Consider the following 24,048-nt stretch of genomic DNA (forward strand, 5'->3'; position numbering starts at 1 on the left):
CTTTCTGATGCGTCTAATTAGAAAACCCTAAGAGATTGCTTTCACATGTTCTTTGACATTTTTTATTGTCATTTTGAGAATATCTAGAACAAACTCCACCCAAAAAAATAATTGTTTTGCAATATATACATGCATTGATACTTACCTCACTGTTTTTGGAGTGTGCATGTATATATTGTTATATTTCTATTTGATATAAAAATTAAAATTTGATAATTATAAACAAAATTCACTTTAATATAAAATATTTTTAATTTTCTCAACCTCGGGCATATAAATTTCGAACAACCTGTATACAACTAATTGTTATATTTAATTTTAAGAAGTGATTAGAATAAGCGTACGAAACTCGGAACAATGTGCTTAGATAAACAAAGTGAATGACGCGTACCATTATCGTTCTTCTCGGAAGGTCGATCATTAGCCTATGCTAAATAAAACTCAGTGAAATAGATGATAGTTCATTATCGTTTTTCGCGGAAGGTTTCGATCATTAGCCTATGCTAAATAAGACTCATTTGAAAGAGAGAATAGGTCATTAAAATTTGTAAATAGTTAGAAAGTATTTTAGAATGGGAATTAAATATTTTCTTTTGAAATCCATTAAGCATATTTAGAAAGATTAAAAATTGGTTTTGAGGAATATTACGAATGAGAGTTGGCGGTGGAAGATTGATTTGTGAATCTGGAAGGGATATTTAGAAAGTAGGGGAATGGATGACAAAGTGAGATCAGAATGTTTTGAGCTGTCGAGAAGTGAAGTCGAGTAGTAGACGGTAGTGTACGGAGAGTGGGAAAGCCGATGTAGTTCCGTGAGTGTGGAGTATCTATCGTGGAACGAGAAGTAGGCCAGGTCGAGAGTAAAAGAACCTCCTTGAGCCAAGAGTGTCCCGGTAGCTGATAGCAGTTTCGAGAAAGGTAGAACACAGCATCACGACAGACGCAGGAACGAGAGCAATACGAGCTAGTTTTTCAAAGGAGAACATTACTGGAAGCCAGGACGAGGTTTGATCGCAGCCAAGGATAGCAGGAAACGGGTCTTGTGTGAGGACATTTTCAGTTCACCAGGAAAAGGTCAGTCTCATTTGTTTGGACATGAATGTATGGGTTTTTCGTATTAAATTCCACATAAAAAATTGAATAACATAATCAATAATATCAGAAAAGCTTCATCAAACTTAAATAGAGTTGTTCCTAATAACTCCTAATAGTTAAATGTTAATAAAAACTTTCAATTGAAAACCAAAAGGAAATAAGATTCCCATTTGTAAATGTTATGTTTAAGAATAATAAGAAATAGCAAATATTAAGCATTGATTGCCTTTTAAATAAAATAAAAAATATTTTGATTATAATTGTAACCCATATGTGTATTTTTTTTACTCTTTTCTTTTCTATCCCGATTAGGAACCATTAAGAAATATTTAGAAGCCACGAAAGTAAGTAATTAATTTATAATTCGCCCTGAGATTGAAAACATATTGATATGTGATCTGGTTAATTAATTAGATTAGTATTAATACATTGATTAAATTAAGTGACATATAAGAATATTATCTCATATCAATAATCAAGATCACATCAACTGTCGTCCAACGTGGAAAGCATTGTAAAGTATTTCTAGTGGCAAATTTGAAGGATAGAAAGAGTAAAGCCGGTATTTGAAAATTTATATGCCTGTGGTAAAAAGTGAGATACTTACATTTGATAACATAAAATTTTAGATCTCTTTAGGTACAAATTTTACATAACTGATTTAATATTTTATTTTACGATATTTACATTTGATACATTTATTGACAATTTATAATATTTGGGTGAGAAAAAGTCGTCTTGGTAACATACTAGTAAAATTTCATATTTGGCGGGGACAGTACTTCTTGAAAACAAATGTCTGTGACAAGAAGCCAAAGCAAAGACAACAAAAAACAAAAAGAACATTCAAATCAAGAGAATAATTCAGACCAAGAAGATATTTTAGACAAGACAATCATGGCATCAGAACAGCAAGAATTATCAGGAATAGATAAATTATTACAAATGATGCAACTCCAGTCACAAAGAATGGAACAGAAAATGGATGAAACACAACAAAAACTGGATGACAATCAAAGAGAAACAAAACAAACAATGGAGAAAAATCAGGAAGAAACATCAAAGAAAATGGATAAAGTGGATAAAAAAATGGAGGAAACACAACGAAAAATGGATGAAACACAACAAAAATTGGATCAAAAAATGGATGAAACAAAAAGAATAATGCAAGAAAGTCAGAAGGAAACAAAACAAGCCATAGAAGAGAACAACAAGAAAATGGAGGAACGCATAGAAAAGTATGAAATGAAAATTCAAGATAAAATAAAGGAGTTAACGAATGGCCAGAAAAAGGAACTAGAAAATTTGGAAAATAAGTTGGAAAATGCTATTCAAGTAGACAGAGAAGAAGTGGAAAAAAGAATCACAGAAATAGAAAAACAAGTCACCGAAAACCGGACGCAACAAAATGTCGGAGAAAGAAGAGAAATGGTTATACATAGCACAGATGACGTGAAGATAAGGTTTGGCGGGGATGTAAGAAGATTACACCCAGTGCCGTTCATAAATAGCCTGAAAAAGAAAATACAACACATCGGAAATTTCGATACAGCAAAAGAAACTATCAGAAACCATCTCAAATATGAAGCAAGCCTATGGTTCGATAGTAAAGAAGAAGAATTCGGCAATTGGCAACAATTTGAACAAAAATTTTTGAATTATTTCTGGGGAAAGGTCCAACAATTGGAAATTAACAAGGAATTGCAAAATGGGAAATACAATGATAGGATGGGTGTATCAGAAAGGACATATGCTTTGCAAATTTACAATAATGCAAAACATTTACAATATAATTACTCATCGGAACAATTAGTCGAACTGATTGCAAGACATTTCGAGGAAACGCTGGAAGACCATATCACATTGCAAAATTACAAAGACATAGATAGTTTATGCCAATTCCTACAAATAAGAGAATTACGTGTAAGAGAAACAAAATCAAGAAGGTCGCGAGAAGATTACAGGCCCCGAGAAACACAGGATTACAGAGATAGAAATCAAAATAGGAGGGACTATACAAGACGAGATTTCAATCCCAGAAGGGAAAACGAAAATAGAGACAACGGAAGAGGAAATTATGAACAAAGAAATAGGCAATGGAATGAGGACAGAAATCGAGAATACCAGAATAGAAACACCACACGCTCAAATCAAGAAAACAGAAATAATGGTAGACAAAATGAACAGGGATATCAAGAAAACCGAAACAGATCCGACAGACCAAGAGAAAATAGAAGAGAAGTAAATAATACCCAGACAGATGGATATGACGGAGAGAGACATTATGACGAAAATATAAACAACGATGAGCAACCGGCGTTTTTTCACGACGGCGCTCACTAAAAACCAAAAATCAAACAGGAATCTTTTGTAACCCCAAGGAGTTTATTAAATTGGCAAGAAACAACGAAAAGAAAAATGGAGTTAATTTAAAATTTGTGGATGGATTTATCAACGAGAAACCAATTAAAATTATGATAGACACTGGATCTGAAATAACATTGGTCAACAGAAAACTAATAGAAGAAGTTAACTTAACAAATTTAATTTACAAAATACCTAGGGTAAATTTAGTGGGCGCAAACAAACGGACATTGTCAACTATAAATGAAGGCATACGAGTAATGGTACGACTGGGTAAGAAGATGTATGCACTACAATGTGTAATAATGCCAAACATGTCACATGACATGATAGTAGGAGTTGACGAATTGGCAGAAAAACATGTAGTGATAGATTTTAAAAATAATACGATGAATCTAACAGAAGAAAAAGAAGAAGAACAGGACAAGGAACAGGAGAAACAAAATACGGACGAATCAGGTAAAGAACAAACGGTGGAAATGAATTTGGCAACGAAGCAAGGACAAAGAAGAAAAGGGAGAAAAAGTCAGAAAAAGACAAAAGAAAATGAAACCTGTGGCTCCTCAAAAGAAGAGTTGAGCCCAGAAGAAGAAAATTTGAGAGTATCAGAAACAAAGGAAACCTGGGATTCCTCAAAAGAAGAGACGAGCTCAGGAGAAGAAGAAATAAAGCAAAAAAATGAAAGCGAAAAAGATATGATCGAAACAGTGGCATTTGAAGAGGAGGCATATGAAAACGAGGATGCAGAATACACGATAAAAGTATGTGAAAAATCTGAGGAAAAAGACAGAAGATTAATATGGGAAAAAGGGAAAGACAACATAATAGCCGACACTCTAACACAGGATGAGGACACTGAAAATAAGGAAACAATTACTCTACAGGTGGGACTAATTAGAGTAATACAAGAAGAAGGGGTATAAGACGTAGATTAAAGTAAGGAAATATACAGGGAGTTGGTTTTGCCTCGAGAAAATTTATTTAAAAATGCAGATAAATTTTATCGAATACAAGGCGGGGATTTGTTATATTTCTATTTGATATAAAAATTAAAATTTGATAATTATAAACAAAATTCACTTTAATATAAAATATTTTTAATTTTCTCAACCTCGGGCATATAAATTTAGAACAACCTGTATACAACTAATTGTTATATTTAATTTTAAGAAGTGATTAGAATAAGCGTACGAAACTCGGAACAATGTGCTTAGATAAACAAAGTGAATGACGCGTACCATTATCGTTCTTCTCGGAAGGTCGATCATTAGCCTATGCTAAATAAAACTCAGTGAAATAGATGATAGTTCATTATCGTTTTTCGCGGAAGGTTTCGATCATTAGCCTATGCTAAATAAGACTCATTTGAAAGAGAGAATAGGTCATTAAAATTTGTAAATAGTTAGAAAGTATTTTAGAATGGGAATTAAATATTTTCTTTTGAAATCCATTAAGCATATTTAGAAAGATTAAAAATTGGTTTTGAGGAATATTACGAATGAGAGTTGGTGGTGGAAGATTGATTTGTGAATCTGGAAGGGATATTTAGAAAGTAGGGGAATGGATGACAAAGTGAGATCAGAATGTTTTGAGCTGTCGAGAAGTGAAGTCGAGTAGTAGACGGTAGTGTACGGAGAGTGAGAAAGCCGATGTAGTTCCGTGAGTGTGGAGTATCTATCGTGGAACGAGAAGTAGGCCAGGTCGAGAGTAAAAGAACCTCCTTGAGCCAAGAGTGTCCCGGTAGCTGATAGCAGTTTCGAGAAAGGTAGAACACAGCATCACGACAGACGCAGGAACGAGAGCAATACGAGCTAGTTTTTCAAAGGAGAACATTACTGGAAGCCAGGACGAGGTTTGATCGCAGCCAAGGATAGCAGGAAACGGGTCTTGTGTGAGGACATTTTCAGTTCACCAGGAAAAGGTCAGTCTCATTTGTTTGGACATGAATGTATGGGTTTTTCGTATTAAATTCCACATAAAAAATTGAATAACATAATCAATAATATCAGAAAAGCTTCATCAAACTTAAATAGAGTTGTTCCTAATAACTCCTAATAGTTAAATGTTAATAAAAACTTTCAATTGAAAACCAAAAGGAAATAAGATTCCCATTTGTAAATGTTATGTTTAAGAATAATAAGAAATAGCAAATATTAAGCATTGATTGCCTTTTAAATAAAATAAAAAATATTTTGATTATAATTGTAACCCATATGTGTATTTTTTTTACTCTTTTCTTTTCTATCCCGATTAGGAACCATTAAGAAATATTTAGAAGCCACGAAAGTAAGTAATTAATTTATAATTCGCCCTGAGATTGAAAACATATTGATATGTGATCTGGTTAATTAATTAGATTAGTATTAATACATTGATTAAATTAAGTGACATATAAGAATATTATAAGTGACATATAAGAATATTATCGGTCGATCAGATTAGCCAAGCGGACTGAGGCGCACGATTGACAAATCTATAGTGGATATGCGGTCGAGGCGATCGAGGTTCGTGCCCCAGCCCGGTGAATAGAAAAATAAAAAGGCTGACGTCGTAGTCTAAAATTCTAAAAAGAATCTACGACTTAGTCTGGAATAAGCTGGTGTCTGATCGGCCTATGGAGGAGCCGTACGGCAAGGGATAAGGGCTTGCGGCTCGGTGACACTCCTCCATAGATCCCTACCGGAAGGGCGTTGACGCCTATAAACGGTGTATACATACATAAGAATATTATCTCATATCAATAATCAAGATCACATCAATATATATATATATGCACATGCAAATGTAATATAAATAATAATATACAACTAAAATAGCTTTATCAAGATGTGACTAAGTCATTCTGAAAAAATGTTTTTTATTTATTTCCTTCGATTTGCCCAAACTTTTTGTCCGACCTATAACTTTTTGCGTTACAAAATATAATTTGTACATAAACAAACCAAAATTAGCTTGCTATTTATCACCAACATTTTTGTCTATATCTTACATGTTTAGAATGTTCGACTAGGAAAATTTCCCATTAATTTTGTCCGACAGAACTTCCCATTGCTTTTTTAACCTTTCATTAAACTCTCATGCAAAAATCAGACTGCTATTCATCACCAACATAGTTCCTGTGATGTGACATATTCTACGTGTCGGACTCGTTAAAATGCCCAACCTTTTTGTCGGACAAACATTTTTTCATATATTATATAACGTTGGCTATTGAATAAACTTAAAAACAACTTGCTATTTTTCACCATCATAAACTTGTCAGGACGACACGTTTATCATGTTCCACCGTTAAAACTTCCCCTGTTCCAGTGTTCCCGTGCATCAATGTTTGTCTGACTAGACACCGTTAAGCTATTAACAAATTTTCAGCTTGCTATTAATCAACTTTTTTTTCTTACGCGGGATCCAGGTCTATGAATAATATGGTGTTTCAGATAGATATTAGGCTTTTATCCTTTTACGGAATTTGGGGAAAGATGCTGCAGATTTAAGTTGTAGAGGGAGATGGTTGTATAGTTTTGTTGCAAAATATAATATAGATTTTTTTACTAACTCACTGGACGGGATCAGTAAATAGATGTCAAAAGTAGAATTTCTGCTGGAATAGTCATGACTAGGTCTTGCAGGAAAGACATGTAGATGTTTACGAATTAAGCAACCAGTTTCTAAAATATATAAAAAAGGTAGTGTTAGAATTCTGTGATCTTTGAAGTAACTTCTGCAATGTGTTCTTCTTCTGAGGCCAAATAGATATCTTATTACTCTTTTTTGTAATTTAAAAATAACATCGGACTGTGCAGCTGTACCAGAACCCCAAAAAGGAAGACCATATCGAAGATGCGACTCGAACAAAGAAAAATATGTTATTTTGGAACAGATCTTATTGCATAGCAAGCCGAGGATAGTTTCTTGCTTAACACATCGATATGAAGGGACCATTTAAGGGTGCTATCTAAAAAAAATACCAAGAAACTTTACAGAATCAACGATACTGATCTGGCTGTTATGAAGAGGTAAGGGTTGAATAGCTCCTTTGTAGGATAATGCTACTATTTTATCTACGTTAAAAGGGAGTAAATTAGAATCGGACCAGGATTTTATTGTGAGTAGATCAGAAGTTATAGTAGCATGGAGAGTTGCGATATTTGAGTTACTACATGTGATACCGGTATCGTCAGTAAAGAGAAAAACTTTCCATCGATTTTTAAACTAGTGATGTCATTAATAAAGATAAGGAAAAGTAAAGGACCCAATACTGAACCTTATGGTACCCCACATACAATATTTTTTAGACTAAAGTCTGTATCATTTGCTCTAACCAGTTGTTTCCTATTATCTAAGTAAGATTGAATCAAAATGTCGTGATTTACACAATCAAAAGCTTTGGCATAATCACAAAAAACAGTGGCAGTGTGCAGATTATTGTTTAGTGCTTGATAAACCTCATGTAGTAGGTACAGAAAACATGGCGTCAGTAGTACATTTATTATTTAAAACTTTTAATTATTAATAACTTTTAGTGTAATCATTTTTTTACGAAATATAGGTAGTATCCTGTTAATAGGTAGGATCTTCTCACCTGTCCATTCATTTAAAGGCGCTGTTAATTTCTGTGACCAGTTTTTTACTGATGTTTTCAATGTGCTGGTTCAATTCTACTGTTCCTGGTTCAATTCCTACATAATTAAGACCGCATTTCTTGCAATATTTGTACCACTATTCTATTAATTAGTATTTTTCACGTTATCCATGTGATTTTGAATATACTAATAATGTTGTCCATATAGTATTAGACTCACTTCACATTCTAAATGTACAATATTTACCAAGAGCAATAATACTCTTACCTGTCAGATGCAACAGCAGCTGTTGAGATAGCCCAAGACGATCCACACCATCCCTGATCTTGAATGCCAGTGATTAAACCACGCCAGACTGAATTGGAGTCGAAATCTCTGGGGAGTGAGTTTGGATCGTAAATTCTTTTGACGGGATTCATTGTCATTACAAAACGCTGAGGTGGAAGTGTCCCTAATCTGTAACAAACAAAGCTTAGTTCCTATTCTTTTTTACCGAATTAGTTTTTATACCCTTAATACGAAAATATGTTTAAGTATTATACAGTGTGTCCACGGACGGAGTGCCCAAGATAAAATAACTTTTTTATTTTCAATTTTAGCAGAAAATGTCATTCTCGATAAGAAGTTTTGCTAGTTCTTCTTCTTCTTTAAGTACCTTGCCCAAATTTTTAGGCGTGGGTAGCTTCCATAACAATTTGCCGATATCGTTCTCGATCTTGTGCGGCATGTAACAATTGATCTGCCGATAAGCCAGTCCATTGACGAAGGTTTCGGAGCCATGAATATTTCTTTCGACCAATTCCTCTTTTTCCGTCGATCTTTCCATTGAGTATTAACTGCAGCATCCTGTATCTGCTACCTCTCATTATATGCCCCAGATATTCAAGTTTTCTCTTTTTTATCATCTTCATTACGTCACCTTCGCCTTGACCTACTCTGTTTAAGACTTCTCTGTTAGAAATGCGTTGAACCCAAGATATTCTAAGCATTCTACGATATGACCACATCTCAAAGGCTTCTAATTTGTTCATCATGTTAACCTTCATGATCCAGGTTTCACATCCATATAGTAATACAGGATACACATAACATTTTAGGAACTTGATTATTAGTTGTAAGTTCAGCTGAGAGTTGCTCAGAATAGATCTAAGTTTCATAAATGCTCCTCTTGCAATTTCTATACGAGTTTTAATTTCTTCATCTGGATTTAATGTCTCGTTTATCCAACATCCTAGGTATTTAAAATGGTTGCTAGTTCTAAAACCCCATAAAACGAAATAAATATATACAGTGACAAAATAAAATTACAAGTTTTTCAAAACCTGCTTAACCCTTATCCGGGCAAGGTGGGTCCAACTGGCCCGAGACGCCAACTCTTTTATCATAAACTGACAAAAAAAAAATTATTGGATTTTATGCATCACTGAATTTGTTTAGAAGTATGTTTCTTTCAACACAGTCATGAGCTATTCAATATATTCATTATCATTTTTGAAATTATTGCGTCGAAAAAATTTTGTCACGTAAAGGGGCAACACGGGCCCGTCGCACCCTATTTGTATTTATATCTAAAGTCTAAATCTTTGTTTCAGAAGTTAATCTGGCAGTCAGGTAATGTTTTTGTGGATTATCTAAACGACTTTATGATTCCGGAAATCCAATAATAAAGTCTAAACGTGTAACAAACAATGTAAACATCTTTGATGTGAACATCAAAGAGATGCTTACAATAGGTGTTTTATCTATTCTAAATGAATTTTAAAAACTGATAATCATTGTTGGAATGCAATAATATTGTTAGGTAGGTACCTATACATATTTGGAAATAAATAATGCATCTGCTATCAGTCGTTTGATATCGATGTTAGTGTCGACAACTAAGCTCCTAAAATTATATTGAATTGCTCCGAAAATAAATGACTAATCTATGTTTTTTTTATTTTTATTGTTTTTTTAACCTAATACTTAATAATAATTTAATTTGTCATATCAATTTGCTATTCTAGATGGAAATAAGCTAATCTTGTGGCTTAGTCCCAAGTAAAATAGTACAGTGATATGACAAAGTATTAATTTGTAAAAGTAAAATAATAATATTCTTCTGACTTATGCGTTTTATTCATTTTGTAAAGATTGTGTATGTTGGTAATTTATACATGAGCTGCGAATTACCATAATCTTTTCCCAGAAGGGTTTTCACACAATAATTAAATGCAACAACACCGTAATCTTTTTCCAGGGTATGCGTAAACATCAACCCCTCTTTTTAAATAAAATGGTCTGGTAGATTTACAAAACTTTGTATTTATTTATTAATTACGTATTTGTTTGGCTCCAAATGTTTATTACTTGTGAATAAATATTTTTTCTACAAAAGTTTTTTTACATTTCATTATTTTGTGCAATCCTTCAGGTAGATCGCACCCTCGAGGTAGACCGCATACTATAGTAGCACCTTTTTTAATCTAGACAACTTAAATTTAACTTTAATAAAAAATTAAGAAAGAATATTAATAGAAATATATGGGTACATATGAATAGTACATTCAAGAACAGTGGTGGGCCCAACGGACCCGAGTTGCCCGGTTACGTAAGTAAAATGTGTTGCCCGGATAAGGGTTAATTTTGTAGCCAATTTTATGTAAATCCCTATTCGCGGTGTGCAAGTACTTGGAGGCGATACGAGAAACGATCGTGCGAGAATAGCGGAGAAATATTGTAACTTTCTTAAATAATTCATTGTCAATTTAAATTGTCAAATTGACGTATATTTCATATCTACTGTCAATGAAGAAGAAAAATTATATATTGCTCCACAATATTGATATGATATGCAATTAATATATAAAGCTAAATGTAATTAAATTTATTTTGCTTGCATTACTGCATTTTAATAACTAATTTTATTTACTACATACAATTGTTTACGTTTTAATACTTAACATAACCTGAATCTTATTTTTTCTTCTTATTATTTTTTTGGACTATGGCCTTGACAATTATGCAGCAACCAGGATCATATGATTGGCCAATATAATTAAAAGTGCGAATAAAAGTGCAGAGCGAAGAAACCAGGTGTCGCTTTTCCGAACTTGCACGGTCCCAATATGGTCCAAGAGCTGTGAGACATTTTAAGTAGGTATTTTAGGCAATCTGAAAATTTTTCAGGTAACTCTTTAAAAGATGTCAGTCTGGCTGAAGGGCAGCTGTTATTTTCCCTAAAATCCCCCCCCCAGTTGAAAAAAGGGTAGAACTTGTTATTACAAAAAATATCTTTCAGGTGACTTTAGCGTGAATTTAAATATTTAAAAATAAAGAAAATAAACAAACCAGGCGATTTTTGAGTGATTTTATTATCCCCAGGATTATTTTCAGGGGGTGCATCTGAACTTCAGGGGATTGCATCTAAATGTATACATACTATTAACCAGTATAAAATATACAATTATACATGTATAGCTATGTACTTTCTTTCCGGACAGGGGGTGCAATTGCTATTTTGACAGGTACTCTGGGCTAATTAGCAAAATACAAGGAAAAGTTTTTTACCAGCAATTTTATTGCTGAAATCGAATCTTATTATTGTATGTATCAATAATATAGGTATGCAAAGTCCGCAGATGGTGTGCTACTTTTTTATAAACAAAATTGCGCCCGAAAATCGTGTTTTTTTCAATTTTTGCTCTATAACTCCAAAGATTTTAACTTTACACCAAAAACACTCAAATAAAAATTCACCGCAATTAAATTCTGCATAGAGACGTGTTTTTCCCGATTTATTTCGACGAAAACTTTCCCCGGAAAAAGCGGGTTTGTCCAACAAAATCTTTAATTTTCAACTAAAATGTTAGATAAGTAATTGTTAATCAATAATTAAATAACTTGGTAATGTAAAAGCCCTTTTCGTATAAATTATAATTCCAGAAGCCGATGGAAATTGAGTAAACTGTTTAGTAACAATTGAATTGTTAATTAAAAATTTACGGTCGCTATAATAACGACAATAATTATGGTGCATAAGAATAACTATAATTTTTTCATAAAAATACACTATACCTATCTAATGTACTTTACAGAAATAAAATTAGAATATTTAAGCGGCCTCAGGAATATTTTAAATTTATAAACATTTTGCTGGCTTATAAACAAATAGAATATCTCGGGAAATATTAAACTAAATTAAATTATGAAAACGTTATTCGAAAATCAGCAGCCGGGCGCTTCTTTTAAAAGAAAAATCGTTTAATTATTACGAGTGGTTCCTAAGATACAGCTGGTCAAAGTTGACCGGAATTTACGGCAAAGATATAACCAATAGGTTCATAATTTTCAAACCATCACCTTTTTATTTTTGTCCTCTTTCTCCACATCAATTTTCATATCTTTAAAATACTTATAACATATATTATTATAATAAAAACTATCGATAATACGTGTGAAAATTGCCAAAAATAGCAAAATTCCAATCAAAAATTAGATTGGAGAAAATATAACCCTCTAAGTTCAAAATCGGTATACGTGAAAAAAATGCATTTTCTCGGCTTCCCATGAAGAAATTTCCTTCATTCTTTTTTTGTTCCCTAATAACTCGAGTAGAGCCATCGAACTAACGTATTATTAAATGTCAAACTTGCTTTTGTTTTGTTATAATAAATTAATTTATTTATAAGAACAGAAAACTACATATTTTTTTCAGTTGTAGGCTTTTTTTTTAGGTAAACTTACTACAAGTGTACCTTTTAAAGTTAAAAACATAAATGTTCTCATTTGAAAGCTGTATAATTATTTAAACAATTTTTATTTAAACAAATTAAAATTTTGTGTTATAATAAATAAATTAATGTATTATAACAAAACAAAAGCAAGTTTGACCTTTAATAATGCGTTAGTTCGATGGCTCTACTCGAGTTACTTGGGAACAAAAAAAGAATGAAGGAAATTGCTCCATGGGAAGCCGAGAAAATGCATTTTTTAACGTATACCGATTTTGAACTTTGAGTGTTACATTTTCTCCAACCTAATTTTTGATTGGAATTTTGCTATTTTTGGCAATTTTCACACGTATTATCGATAGTTTTTATTATAATAATATATGTTATGAGCATTTTAAGGATATGAAAATTGGTGTGGAGAAAGAGAACAAAAATAAAAAGGTGATGGCTTGAAAATTATGATCCTATTGTTTATATCTTTGTCGTAAATTCCGGTCAATTTTGACCGGTTGTATCTCAGGAACTACTCACCATAATTAAACGTTTTTTTCTTTTAAAAGAAGAGTACTGCCGCTATTTTTATAATACCGTTGTTACAATTTAATTTAGTTTAATATTTCCCGAGATATTCTATTTGTTTATAAGCCAAAAAATTGTTTATAATTTTAAAATATTCCTGAGGCCGCTTAAATAGTCCAATTTCAATTCTGTAAAGTACGTTAGATAGGTATAGTGCCTTTTTATGAAAAAATTATAGTTATTCTTTTGCACCATAATTATTGGCGTTATTATAGTGACCGTAAATTTCTAATTAACAATTCAATTGTTGCTAAACGGTTCATTCAATTTCCATCGGCTTCTGGAATTATAGTCTATTCAAAAAGAGATTTTACATTACCAAGTTATTTAATTATTGATTAACAATTACTTATCTAAAATTTTAGTTGAATATTAAAGATTTTGTTGGAAAAACCCGCTTTTTCCGGGAAAAGTTTTCGTCGAAGTGAATCGAGAAAAACACGTGTCTATGCAGAATTTAATTGTGGTGAATTTTTATTTGGGTGTTTTTGGTGTAAAATTAAAATCTTTGGAGTTATAGAGCAAAAATTGAAAAAAACACGGTTTTCGGGCGCCATTTTGTTTATAAAAAAAGTAGCACACTATCTGCGGACTTTGCATACCTATATTATTAATATATACCATCATAAGATTCGATTCCAGCAATAAAATTGCTGGTAAATAACTCTTCCCAAAAATGGCCTATTCTCCGATAATCAGCCCAGACTAAGGGCCGGTTGTTCGAACGCTAATCAACAATTATCATTATCAAATATTTAATTACTGTCACCAAACTGTCAATGTCAACTTTGTTTGGGTTGCTGAAAACATAATTAATTAAAATTATGAGATTTATTATCAATTATGTTAATAACTATTGTTATATTAATTGATTATAGTCTCAGAATTGTAATCAATTATGTTTTTAGCAACCCAACCAAAGCTGGCATTGACAGTTTTGACAGTAATTAAATATTTGATAGTGATCATTGTTGATTAGCGTTCGAACAACCGGCCCTTAGGGTATTGTTATCAATCACCTTAGCATATTTAAGTAAGTTAGTAAGTCAGACTACTAAAGGATCTGACAGTTAAGTATATTTGTCAAGTAAAAAGTTTTGTCATTATTTTTGTCACATTGGTTTTTGAGATTCAATTTTGTACCTTAGATTATTAAGAGTTTTAAATAAACTTGTTAAAAGACCCTAATAATTCACTTAATCCCTGAACCCAGCTAGAATTACAACAATTGGTGTCAGGAGTAAAGTGAGATTAAGAGAATTTGTATGGTGAAAACAAGAAGCGAGACGATAAAAGAAATTAGAGACATGATTGCCGCCATGGAAAAACGTCGGCAGGAAGAAAAAGAAAATGAAGACAAACGTCGCCAGCAAGAAAAAGAAAATGAAGACAAACGTCGCCAGGAAGAAAAAGAAACAGAAAATTTACATCGCCAGGAAGACCGAGAGTTGCTCGTGACACTTATCTCAAAAATAGAGACTTCAAAAGTGAGTAAAGAAGATATGAAAAGAGAAATCGAAGAGACAAAAGAAGACATGATTAAAGAGATTGAAGTAACAAGAGGCCTTGTTGGAAAAAGGCCCGATAAGGTAACGAGAACTCTTGAAAATATCCGCCTAGAAATTGAAAAGTCCCAGCAACTGAGAGTGGAAGGTAAACCAGAAGTGGTTTGTTCCCCTGTCAACGGAATAATTAAGCCTCCTACATTTGACAGCGAGATCTCCTGGCCAGTGTATAGAAGACAATTCGAAGCTGCTGCACAAAATAATGGATGGACAAATGAACAGAAGGCAACTGCTCTCATATTAGCACTTCGAGGTAAGGCTGTAGAAATCCTTCAAAACATTCCAGAGGACGCACAAAAGAATTATGAGACTGTCGTATCGGCTCTAGAACTAAGATACGGCAGCCAATATTTGAAGCAAGTTTACCAGAGCCAACTAAAAGTGCGTATCAAAGGCTCCAACGAATCTGTGCAAGAATACGGAGCAGAAGTAGAAAAGATGGCACGACTTGCTTGGCCCGAAGCCCCTGAAGAGTTTCTACACCAATTTACCATCCAATGTTTCCTTGATGGCCTGCGCGATGTAGACCTCCAGCAGACATTACGACTAGGAAGAGGACGCTACCAAATATTGAAGGACGCTATTGTCGCAGCATTGGAGTACGAAGCCGTGACGAATGTGTCCCGCCATCAACGCAAAGTCCATCAAATAAGAGGTGTTGCTGAAGTGGAAGAAGGCGATCTAAATACGTTGTCCCAGGTGTTTGCCGCCCAATTCGAGAAATATCTTGGCCCTATAGCTGAATCTTTGAAGCAAAAACGTCAGGGGCGCCGAAAGTGTTATAATTGTGGAATGTTTAACCACCTTCAACGTGATTGCAGACAACGTACAAGATCAGAGGACAGTAGGCAACCTCCACAATATCAACGCAATTCGGAAAACTAAAAGAAGTCAACGTCAAGGGGCGCACGTTGGCTGACCTGTCCGAAGCTCCCAGATTCTCAATATCCACAATAAGACGAAGTAGCGACAGCTTAGTTACCGATGGATATCTCAATGGCCACAGATGCAGTTTTACCATCGATACTGGGGCAACTAGGTCGGTTATGAGTAAATGTTTCCTGGACCAGTCATCTATAAGACCAATATCGAAACCTCCCATACTAGAGACAGCGACAGGCGAAAACATAACTGTTTATGGGGAGAGATGCGTAAAAATAGAGCTGGGACACGTCGAGATAGAAGTAGTGGTCCCAATAGCCGACATCGTAGACGAGTTCATCCTAGGTGTCGACATTATGTCCGAGCACGGGTTTATTGTAGATGTCAGACACAGGACCTTAGTCGTCGGCAATGAAGAAATTTTACTGTCCTCTAGAAAGCAGCAAAATGGGCTAAAGATGTTAGTAGCAGAAGACACGAAGATCCCTCCTAACACCGAAAAAATCGTGGTCGCACAAATTGATGTATCTGGTGGCTGGGGAGCCATGTTATTAGAACAAGATGAGCAGATTCATGAGGGCGTTATTGTGGCCAGATGTTTGGTAGATGGGATGAGCAGACCGTTCCAGTAAGGGTGGTCAACCCAAATAGCAATAAGATCACCTTCAAAAAGGGCCAAGTGCTTGGAATATGCGAGCCAGTTGTAAGAGTGACCAGAATAGAAGAAAACGTGCCAACAGCTAACAGTAAACACCAACTCTCCACTGAAATTTTGGAAAATCTTAAGAAATCATGGGGACATCTATCTGAAGATGAATACCAAAAAGCAGAAGAGTTCATCAAGAACGAAAGTGACATCTTCTTTAAAGGAGAAATAACTGGCCGCACTGACTTAGTCCAACATCGGATAAACACTGACAACTCCAACCCCATAAGACAGGCACCAAGACGTCTTCCATTTGCAAAACAAAAAGAAGCTTTTGCGGTCCTTGAAGATATGCGGAAAGAGAATGCCATCGAAGAGTCGAGTAGCCCCTGGTCTTCTCCAGTGGTGTTGGTAACCAAGAAAGATGGCTCCACGCGGTTCTGTGTCGACTACAGGAGACTGAATAGCGTTACCAAGAAGGACAGCTATCCACTGCCCCGTATTGATGATGCACTTAGTGCGTTGGCTGAGTCAAAATGGTTTTCCACTGTGGACCTCAAAAGCGGTTATTGGCAAGTTGGAGTACACCCTGAATACAGAGAGAAGACCGCATTTTCTGCTGGAAATGGGCTCTACCAATTCAAAGTGATGCCATTCGGATTGTGGAATGCACCTGCCACTTTTGAACGTTTAATGGAGCTAGTACTTAGAGGACTTACATGGAAAATCTGTCTGGTATACCTCGACTACATTATGGTCATCGGAAAAGATTTCGACGAACATCTTGCCAATTTGAAAGAAGTTTTTACCAGACTAAGGAACGCTCACCTACAAGTAAATGCCAAGAAGTGCGAAGAAAAAGTTAGTTTTCTTGGACATGTAATTTCATCCTCAGGAGTTGCAGCAGATCAGGCGAAAATAAAAGCAGTACAGGAATGGCCCACACCAAGAAACAAACACGATATCCGAAGCTTTCTTGGCCTTTGCAGTTACTATCGTCGCTTCGTGAAAGATTTTGGTAAGATTGCCAAACCTCTCCATAATCTGACTGAGAGAAAGCTGTCATTTGACTGGACACCAGAGTGCCAGCTTGCCTTCACCACACTTAAGCATAAATTGACTACGGCTCCAATCCTGGCATATCCGAAAGAACAGGGTCTTTTCGTGCTTGATACAGATGCTTCTCAAAATGGCATCGGGGCGGTGCTTTCCCAAGTACAACAGGGCGAGGAACGCGTCATAGGATACTTCAGCAAAACTCTGGGAAAAGCAGAAAGAAACTACTGTGTCACCAGAAAGGAGTTATTGGCAGTCGTCACAGCAGTAGAACACTACCATTCGTTCCTCTATGGCAGAAAATTCTTGATAAGAACCGACCATTCTGCCTTGCAATGGCTTCTCAATTTCAAGACACCTGAAGGCCAGATAGCTCGGTGGCTGGAGAAACTACAGACCTATGATTTTGAAATTCGTCACCGATCGGGAAGAAGTCATGGAAATGCTGACGGTCTCTCGAGAAGACCATGCAAAGGGAGGAACTGTCGATTCTGCGAGCGCCAAGAAGAACGAGAGGGCCAGATTCTACAGCTGAGAACCATAGAGGATAGAAGTGACGAAGAAGCTCTAGAGAACCTTCAGGCTGAACAGAAGGAAGATACAGATCTAAAAATAGTTCGGGAGTGGCTGGGCAACGGAGCTAGACCACAGTGGCAGGAGATTGCAAAATATGGGCAAGCAGTGAAGGGCTATTGGCTTCAGTGGGACTCCTTGTGTCTACGAGATGACATCATCACTCGTAAATGGGAGAGTCCAGATGGAACAAGAACAGTGCCCCAAGTTGTTCTCCCAAGGTGATGTGTTAAGGACGTGCTTGCAGAACTCCACGATAGTCGCTCCGGGGGGCATTTTGGAATCAATAGGACTCTGGCTAGAGTCCGTGAGAGGTATTATTGGGTTCATTGTCGGCAAGATGTGGAAGAATGATGCAAACGATGTGACCTGTGTGCATCCAAGAAGGGACACAAAACAGTACTTAGAGGAAAACTCCAACAATATATTACTGGAACTCCATGGGAACGAGTTGCTGTAGACATTTTGGGACCTTTTCCAGAGACAACATCAGGAAACAAATATTTGATGGTTGCTATGGATTATTTTTCCAAATGGCCTGAAGTAGTTGCACTACCCAACCAAGAAGCAGTCACAGTTGGTGAAGCCCTGCTTGAGAATGTCATCTCCAGACATGGTGTTCCACTTCTGCTTCATTCTGACCAGGGGCGCAACTTCGAATCGGCAGTTTGGAAGACCATGATGGCTTTGTTAGGAATTAAGAAGACCAGAACAACACCTCTCCATCCTCAATCCGACGGCATGGTAGAAAGACATAACCGGACCATCAACAACTACCTGTCGCTGTTTGTAGACGAAAACCAGAGAAACTGGGACAAACTGGTACCTCTGTTTCTGCTAGCATACCGAAGTTCCCAACATGATGCAACTGGTTACACTCCAGCAATGCTGTTAACTGGTCGAGAGATGAGGCTTCCCATCGATCTCCTACATAGTAATCTACCAGACGGAGAGGCGGTTCAAGAGACACTCCCCGAGTATGTCAGCAGCCTAAAGGATCGACTGGTTAAGGTCCACGATTTCGCCAGGAACAAGCTGCAACTCACCAGTGACCGGATGAAGGTTAGGTTCGATCAGAAATCCACACTTGTTAGTTTCAAGGAAGGTGATGCAGTTTGGCTCTACCAACCAACGAGAAGGAAAGGTCTAAGTCCCAAGTTGCAGCGGCCCTGGGAGGGACCGTACCTGATTATTAAGAAGATAAACGACCTTGTGTATAGGGTGCAACTGACGCCACGAAGTAAGCCGAAGGTCGTTCACCTATAGAGACTGTGTCCTTATGCAGGGCAGATCAACCGACCTGGTCCATTTAGGTACTGTTCGGGGCGAACAGCCTGAAAGAAGGGGGTGGTGTTATGAATCACCTTAGCATATTAATTTAAGTAAGTTAGTAAGTCAGACTACTAAAGGATCTGACAGTTAAGTATATTTGTCAATTAAAATGTCTTGTCATTATTTTTGTCACATTGGTTTTTGAGATTCAATTTTGTACCTTAGATTATTAAGAGTTTCAAATAAACTTGTTAAAAGACCCTAATAATTCACTTAATCCCTGAACCCAGCTAGAATTACAACAGTATTTTTTAATATTAAAAATAAATATTCTAAAAAGGACAGGTTTTTGTGTTGAAAGTTTCTGTCTGCCAGGTGATCAAAAAAATTACACGTGCATATGAAGGAAAAGCGCTAAAGGTAAGCTGAAGTGTGAGAAAGAACGTATTATCGATAGCTCTTTGCGACCTCGTTCGCTGCGATTCCATTCGCTCGGGCAAAATCACGTCACCTGACGATAACCATGTTGTTGTGCGTCAAAATGTTAGAGTAACTATTATATATTTTAGATTTCTTAGATATATTTTTATTAATTAAAAGAAGATAATACACACTATAAAATAAATTTTGAAAATATGATAGAAAAGATTTTATTGTTATACATAAATACGCATAAAAGTACAAAGATATAAATTAAATTAATTCTACGTCCGAATCTTGTACTTCTTCAAACTCTTCATCTGAGTTTTCTTCTTCTTTTTCGTCGGACTCCCCCGAGACTCGGAGTCCTCTATACTCTATATGATCGGTAAATAGGTATAAGTGTTTATTGAATGAATTAAACATTAATTAATAATTATTTAATTAAGTTGCTACGCATTCTCTGTCCTTTTATATGGAGACATGGATAATCACGGACGCAACTGAAAATAATCTTATCATTTTGGAGAAGTTAGCGATGGATGTAAAAAATATCATGGATATTATAAGACATAACACGTAACACACACAGAAACATTAGGAAAGATGAAAAATAAAAAAAAAATACTCAATACTATGAAGGAAAGAAAAATGAGCTACTTTGATCACATAATATGAAATGAAAAAAATTAGTTGATGCGATTAGTTATACAATGAAAAGTAGAAGAAAAAAGAGAACCGGGAAGACGACGCATATCCTGGTTGAAAAATTTAAAGTAGTGGAGTGTAAAAACAAAAATAGAACTCTTCAGTACCGTTGCAGACAGAATAAAACGGGCCGTTATGATCGCCATTATCCTGAAAAGATGAGGGACACGAAGTAGAAAAAATTGAATTAATTCAATAAACACATCGGTATAATTATTTATAGATCCTATAGAAATACTCGAGTGTCAAAGGGGGTCTGACGAAAAAGAAGAAGAAAATGAGTATTTTATCTTAGATGAAGAGTTTGAAGAAGAAGTACAGAATTCGGACACAGAATTAATTTAATTTATATTTTTATAATTTTACACCTTTATATTTATAATAATAAATTTATCGTTTTCTATCATATTTTCAAAATTTATTTTGTAGTTCGTATTACCTATCTTTTTTTAATTAATAAAAAGATATCCGAGAAATCTAAAATATATAATAATTACTCCAATATTTTGAGGCACAACAACATGGGTATCGTCAGGTCACGTGATTTTACCCGAGCAAATCGCTGCGAAAGAGGACGCAAACAGTTATCGCTCTTTATCACATCGCAGCTTACCTATGGCGCCTTTCATTCATATGCACGTGTAACTTTTTTGATTACCTTACAGGTACAAAATCTCTGAAAAACCTGTCTTCTTTAAAATATGTATTTTTATTATTAAAAATACCCTGTCAAAATAGCAAATGCACCCCCCTGTCCGGAAAGAAAGTACGTAGCTATAGATGTATAGTTGTGTATTTTATACTGGTATAGATGGTATGTATAGATTTAGATGCAATCCCCTGAAGTTCAGATGCACTCCCTGAAAATAATCCTGAGGCGCCTATGCAAGCATCTTACATAGTTAAAATCACTCGAAGATCACCTGGCTTGTTTATTTTCTTTATATTTGAATATTTAAGTTGACTTTAAAGTCAGCTCAAAGATATTTTTTGTAATAACAAGTTTTACCACTTTTTTAACTTTGGGGGGGATTTTTGGGAAAAATAACCGCTACCCTTCAGCCAGACCGGCATTTTTGTATTAGGCTGTCATGGAAGAGTTACCTGAAAAGTTTTAGATTGCCTAAAATACCTACTCAAAAATGCCTCACAGCTCTCATGCTAATAAATTTTGGCACTAAGTTCGAAATCGTAATAATAATCTAGTGTTGCTAAGCTACAATGTAGCTTAGTAACTGTCAACTCCGGTAAATAATTTGTGAATTGTCATTTTTTTCGACAATGTTAAGCGATCAACAAAGACTTCAATAGAATATTGTAGTGAAAGAAGCGGTCATTCATAAGTTTTTTACAAATGACTACAAAAGTCAAGCCTCATGTCATAATCACAATATTGTAAGGTGTGAATAAATTTTACTTTGAAGGGATGAATGTTGTTTTGCTCGAATATTTTCTGTAAGTGACTTTTGCTAAAGATATCTTCCGCTGCTCTTTTTCGTAAACCTAACTTTGGATTTTCCCTAACTGAATACATACCTAGGGCAGTAGCTGCATCATCGTCCTCATTATACGTTGTTTTCGATCTTTTTCTGTTTTCAACAGATCTTGTCTCATTAAATTTCTTTATCAGTTTCTTCAATCCATTTTGCGTAACAAGTACATCTCGATATTTTTCATAGAACATTTCAATCGCATGTCGGTACGAAACAGCTCCAAGGGCTTTTCATCGATTGTCATTTGTTTCGAGCTTCTGTCAAATGTTGTATAATCTGTGTATAATATTAATATACACGGATTATACGACATATGCCGGAAGCTCGAAACAAATGACTGTGAATGAAAAGCCCTATTCCATAACACTTTACAATATAAATTCTTTGTTGGATGGTTAACAATATCTTATCGAAAAAGAATGACAATTCGCAAATTATTTATCGGAGTTGGCAGTTATTCAGCTATATTTTAGCTTAGCAACAACAATAGATTACTGTTAAGATTTCGAACTTAGTGCAAAAATTTATAGGGATTTACACCAAATTTCCTACAAAATTAAGCAGGTTTTGAGAAACTTGATTTTTATTTCATTTTATGGGGTTTTAGATCAAGCAAAACTTTTTATCAAGAACGACAGTTTTCGCTAAAATTGAAAATAAAAAAGTTTCTCCTCTTGGGCACCCCTCCGTGGACACACTGTATATATAACACTCAACATGGACTTAAGATAGCAACTAGTTGCTACGTAGAGTCCGTATTGTGAGGTTTTAACCTCAGGAATAGCAACCGACAGTGTGGGGGAAGTCTTACATTATCACATAATATATTATTTTTACTGCAGTCACTGAAGGTGGATATGAGCTATTACCTCCGATTTCGTTGAACCTTCATCGATTTGCTGGAAAATTGGTGAGTGGTTAGAGGATATATCAAGGAACTAAGTTGATATGGTGCCAACTTGCGCTTTTACCCTGGGGGTGAAAATTCTTTTATTAACAATAATCCCATAATTCGATAGAGGGACAAATTCTAAGCAAGATTTGTTATATAAAGTTATTAAAATAAATCAAAACTTTTGAGTTATTGAAGATCAAAAATATTTTAATTTTTCGTGAGAAAAATGCATGTTTTTAACCGATTTTTCATAAATAACTCAAAAACTATAAGTTTTTACAAAAAAGTTATTATTGCCAAAATTGAAGCTAATAAAAAAATGAAATAAACCTCTTACTAAAAAAATATTTTAATGTTAACTGAAAGTGAGTTATAGGTAATTTAATTTATATTTTTCGGCGAGTATAGCCCGATCAAAGAACAATCTGACCCAAAAAAAAATAAAGGAAGGATGAAAATTTGGGAATAGGTAGTTGAAATTGTCTATTATTATATAAGAAAAGGTTTACAATTCTACATCCCCTCGATTTTACAAAAATGGAGGGGAATACGCCCCTTTCGAAGATAAAAAACATACATTCAAAATAAGACCGGAATTGGATAAAATGACTAGTTCTAAACAACTTTTCTTCTATAGAGTTTTTTCACTAAGTCAATACTTTTCGAGATATTTGCGAGTGCATATGTTCATGTTTAACGAAATAAAACATGTTTTGGACGGTTTTTCTGAGATAACTCAAAAAGTAAGTATTTTAGCGAAAACAATATTCTTAGTAAAAATATAGCCCATAAAAAACTGAAAAAAATGGTGTATACATAAGGTCTGTAGACCCAGTAGAAGCAGAGTTGCAGCTAATGAAAAGTTGGTTCTTCTTCGTCAAATTCCAAATCGAATATTTCAATGTGAAATAACCCAAGAACGGAGCACTTTTAGAGGAAAATTCATTTTAACTTTTTTAAAGTGTTTAAAAAAAGGTTTATTTTTGTTTAAAAAAAACTTGTGATATTAAAAGTAAGTGAATTACGCTCAAAATATTGTTGGTCCCTTTTATTTTTTGGTAAAAAAATCGAGAAAATCACCCCCTAATTAGCAACACATATACATTTTAACATTACCACTTCACAAGTTATTTTGTCTATGTATTATTTATATGATCTGTAAGTTTCATCGGTTCAAAGTGCTTCGTTTTGAAAAAGCTGTAATTAAA

The 24,048-nt window shown here is 34.8% G+C and overlaps 1 protein-coding gene across 1 annotated transcript in view; it reads right to left on the reverse strand.

Annotated features, from left to right (window-relative positions):
* The window catches only part of LOC126886964 (tubulointerstitial nephritis antigen-like), a 157,015-nt gene that overhangs the window by 36,927 nt on the left and 96,040 nt on the right, over window positions 1–24,048 (reverse strand). The window contains exon 5 of the mRNA XM_050654167.1: window positions 8,307–8,495. Within this exon, the coding sequence (XP_050510124.1) occupies window positions 8,307–8,495 (189 nt within the window). The remainder of the gene's footprint in view (window positions 1–8,306; window positions 8,496–24,048) is intronic.

This window comes from Diabrotica virgifera, chromosome 6 (assembly GCF_917563875.1).
Source record: "Diabrotica virgifera virgifera chromosome 6, PGI_DIABVI_V3a".
Lineage (NCBI taxonomy): Eukaryota > Metazoa > Arthropoda > Insecta > Coleoptera > Chrysomelidae > Diabrotica > Diabrotica virgifera.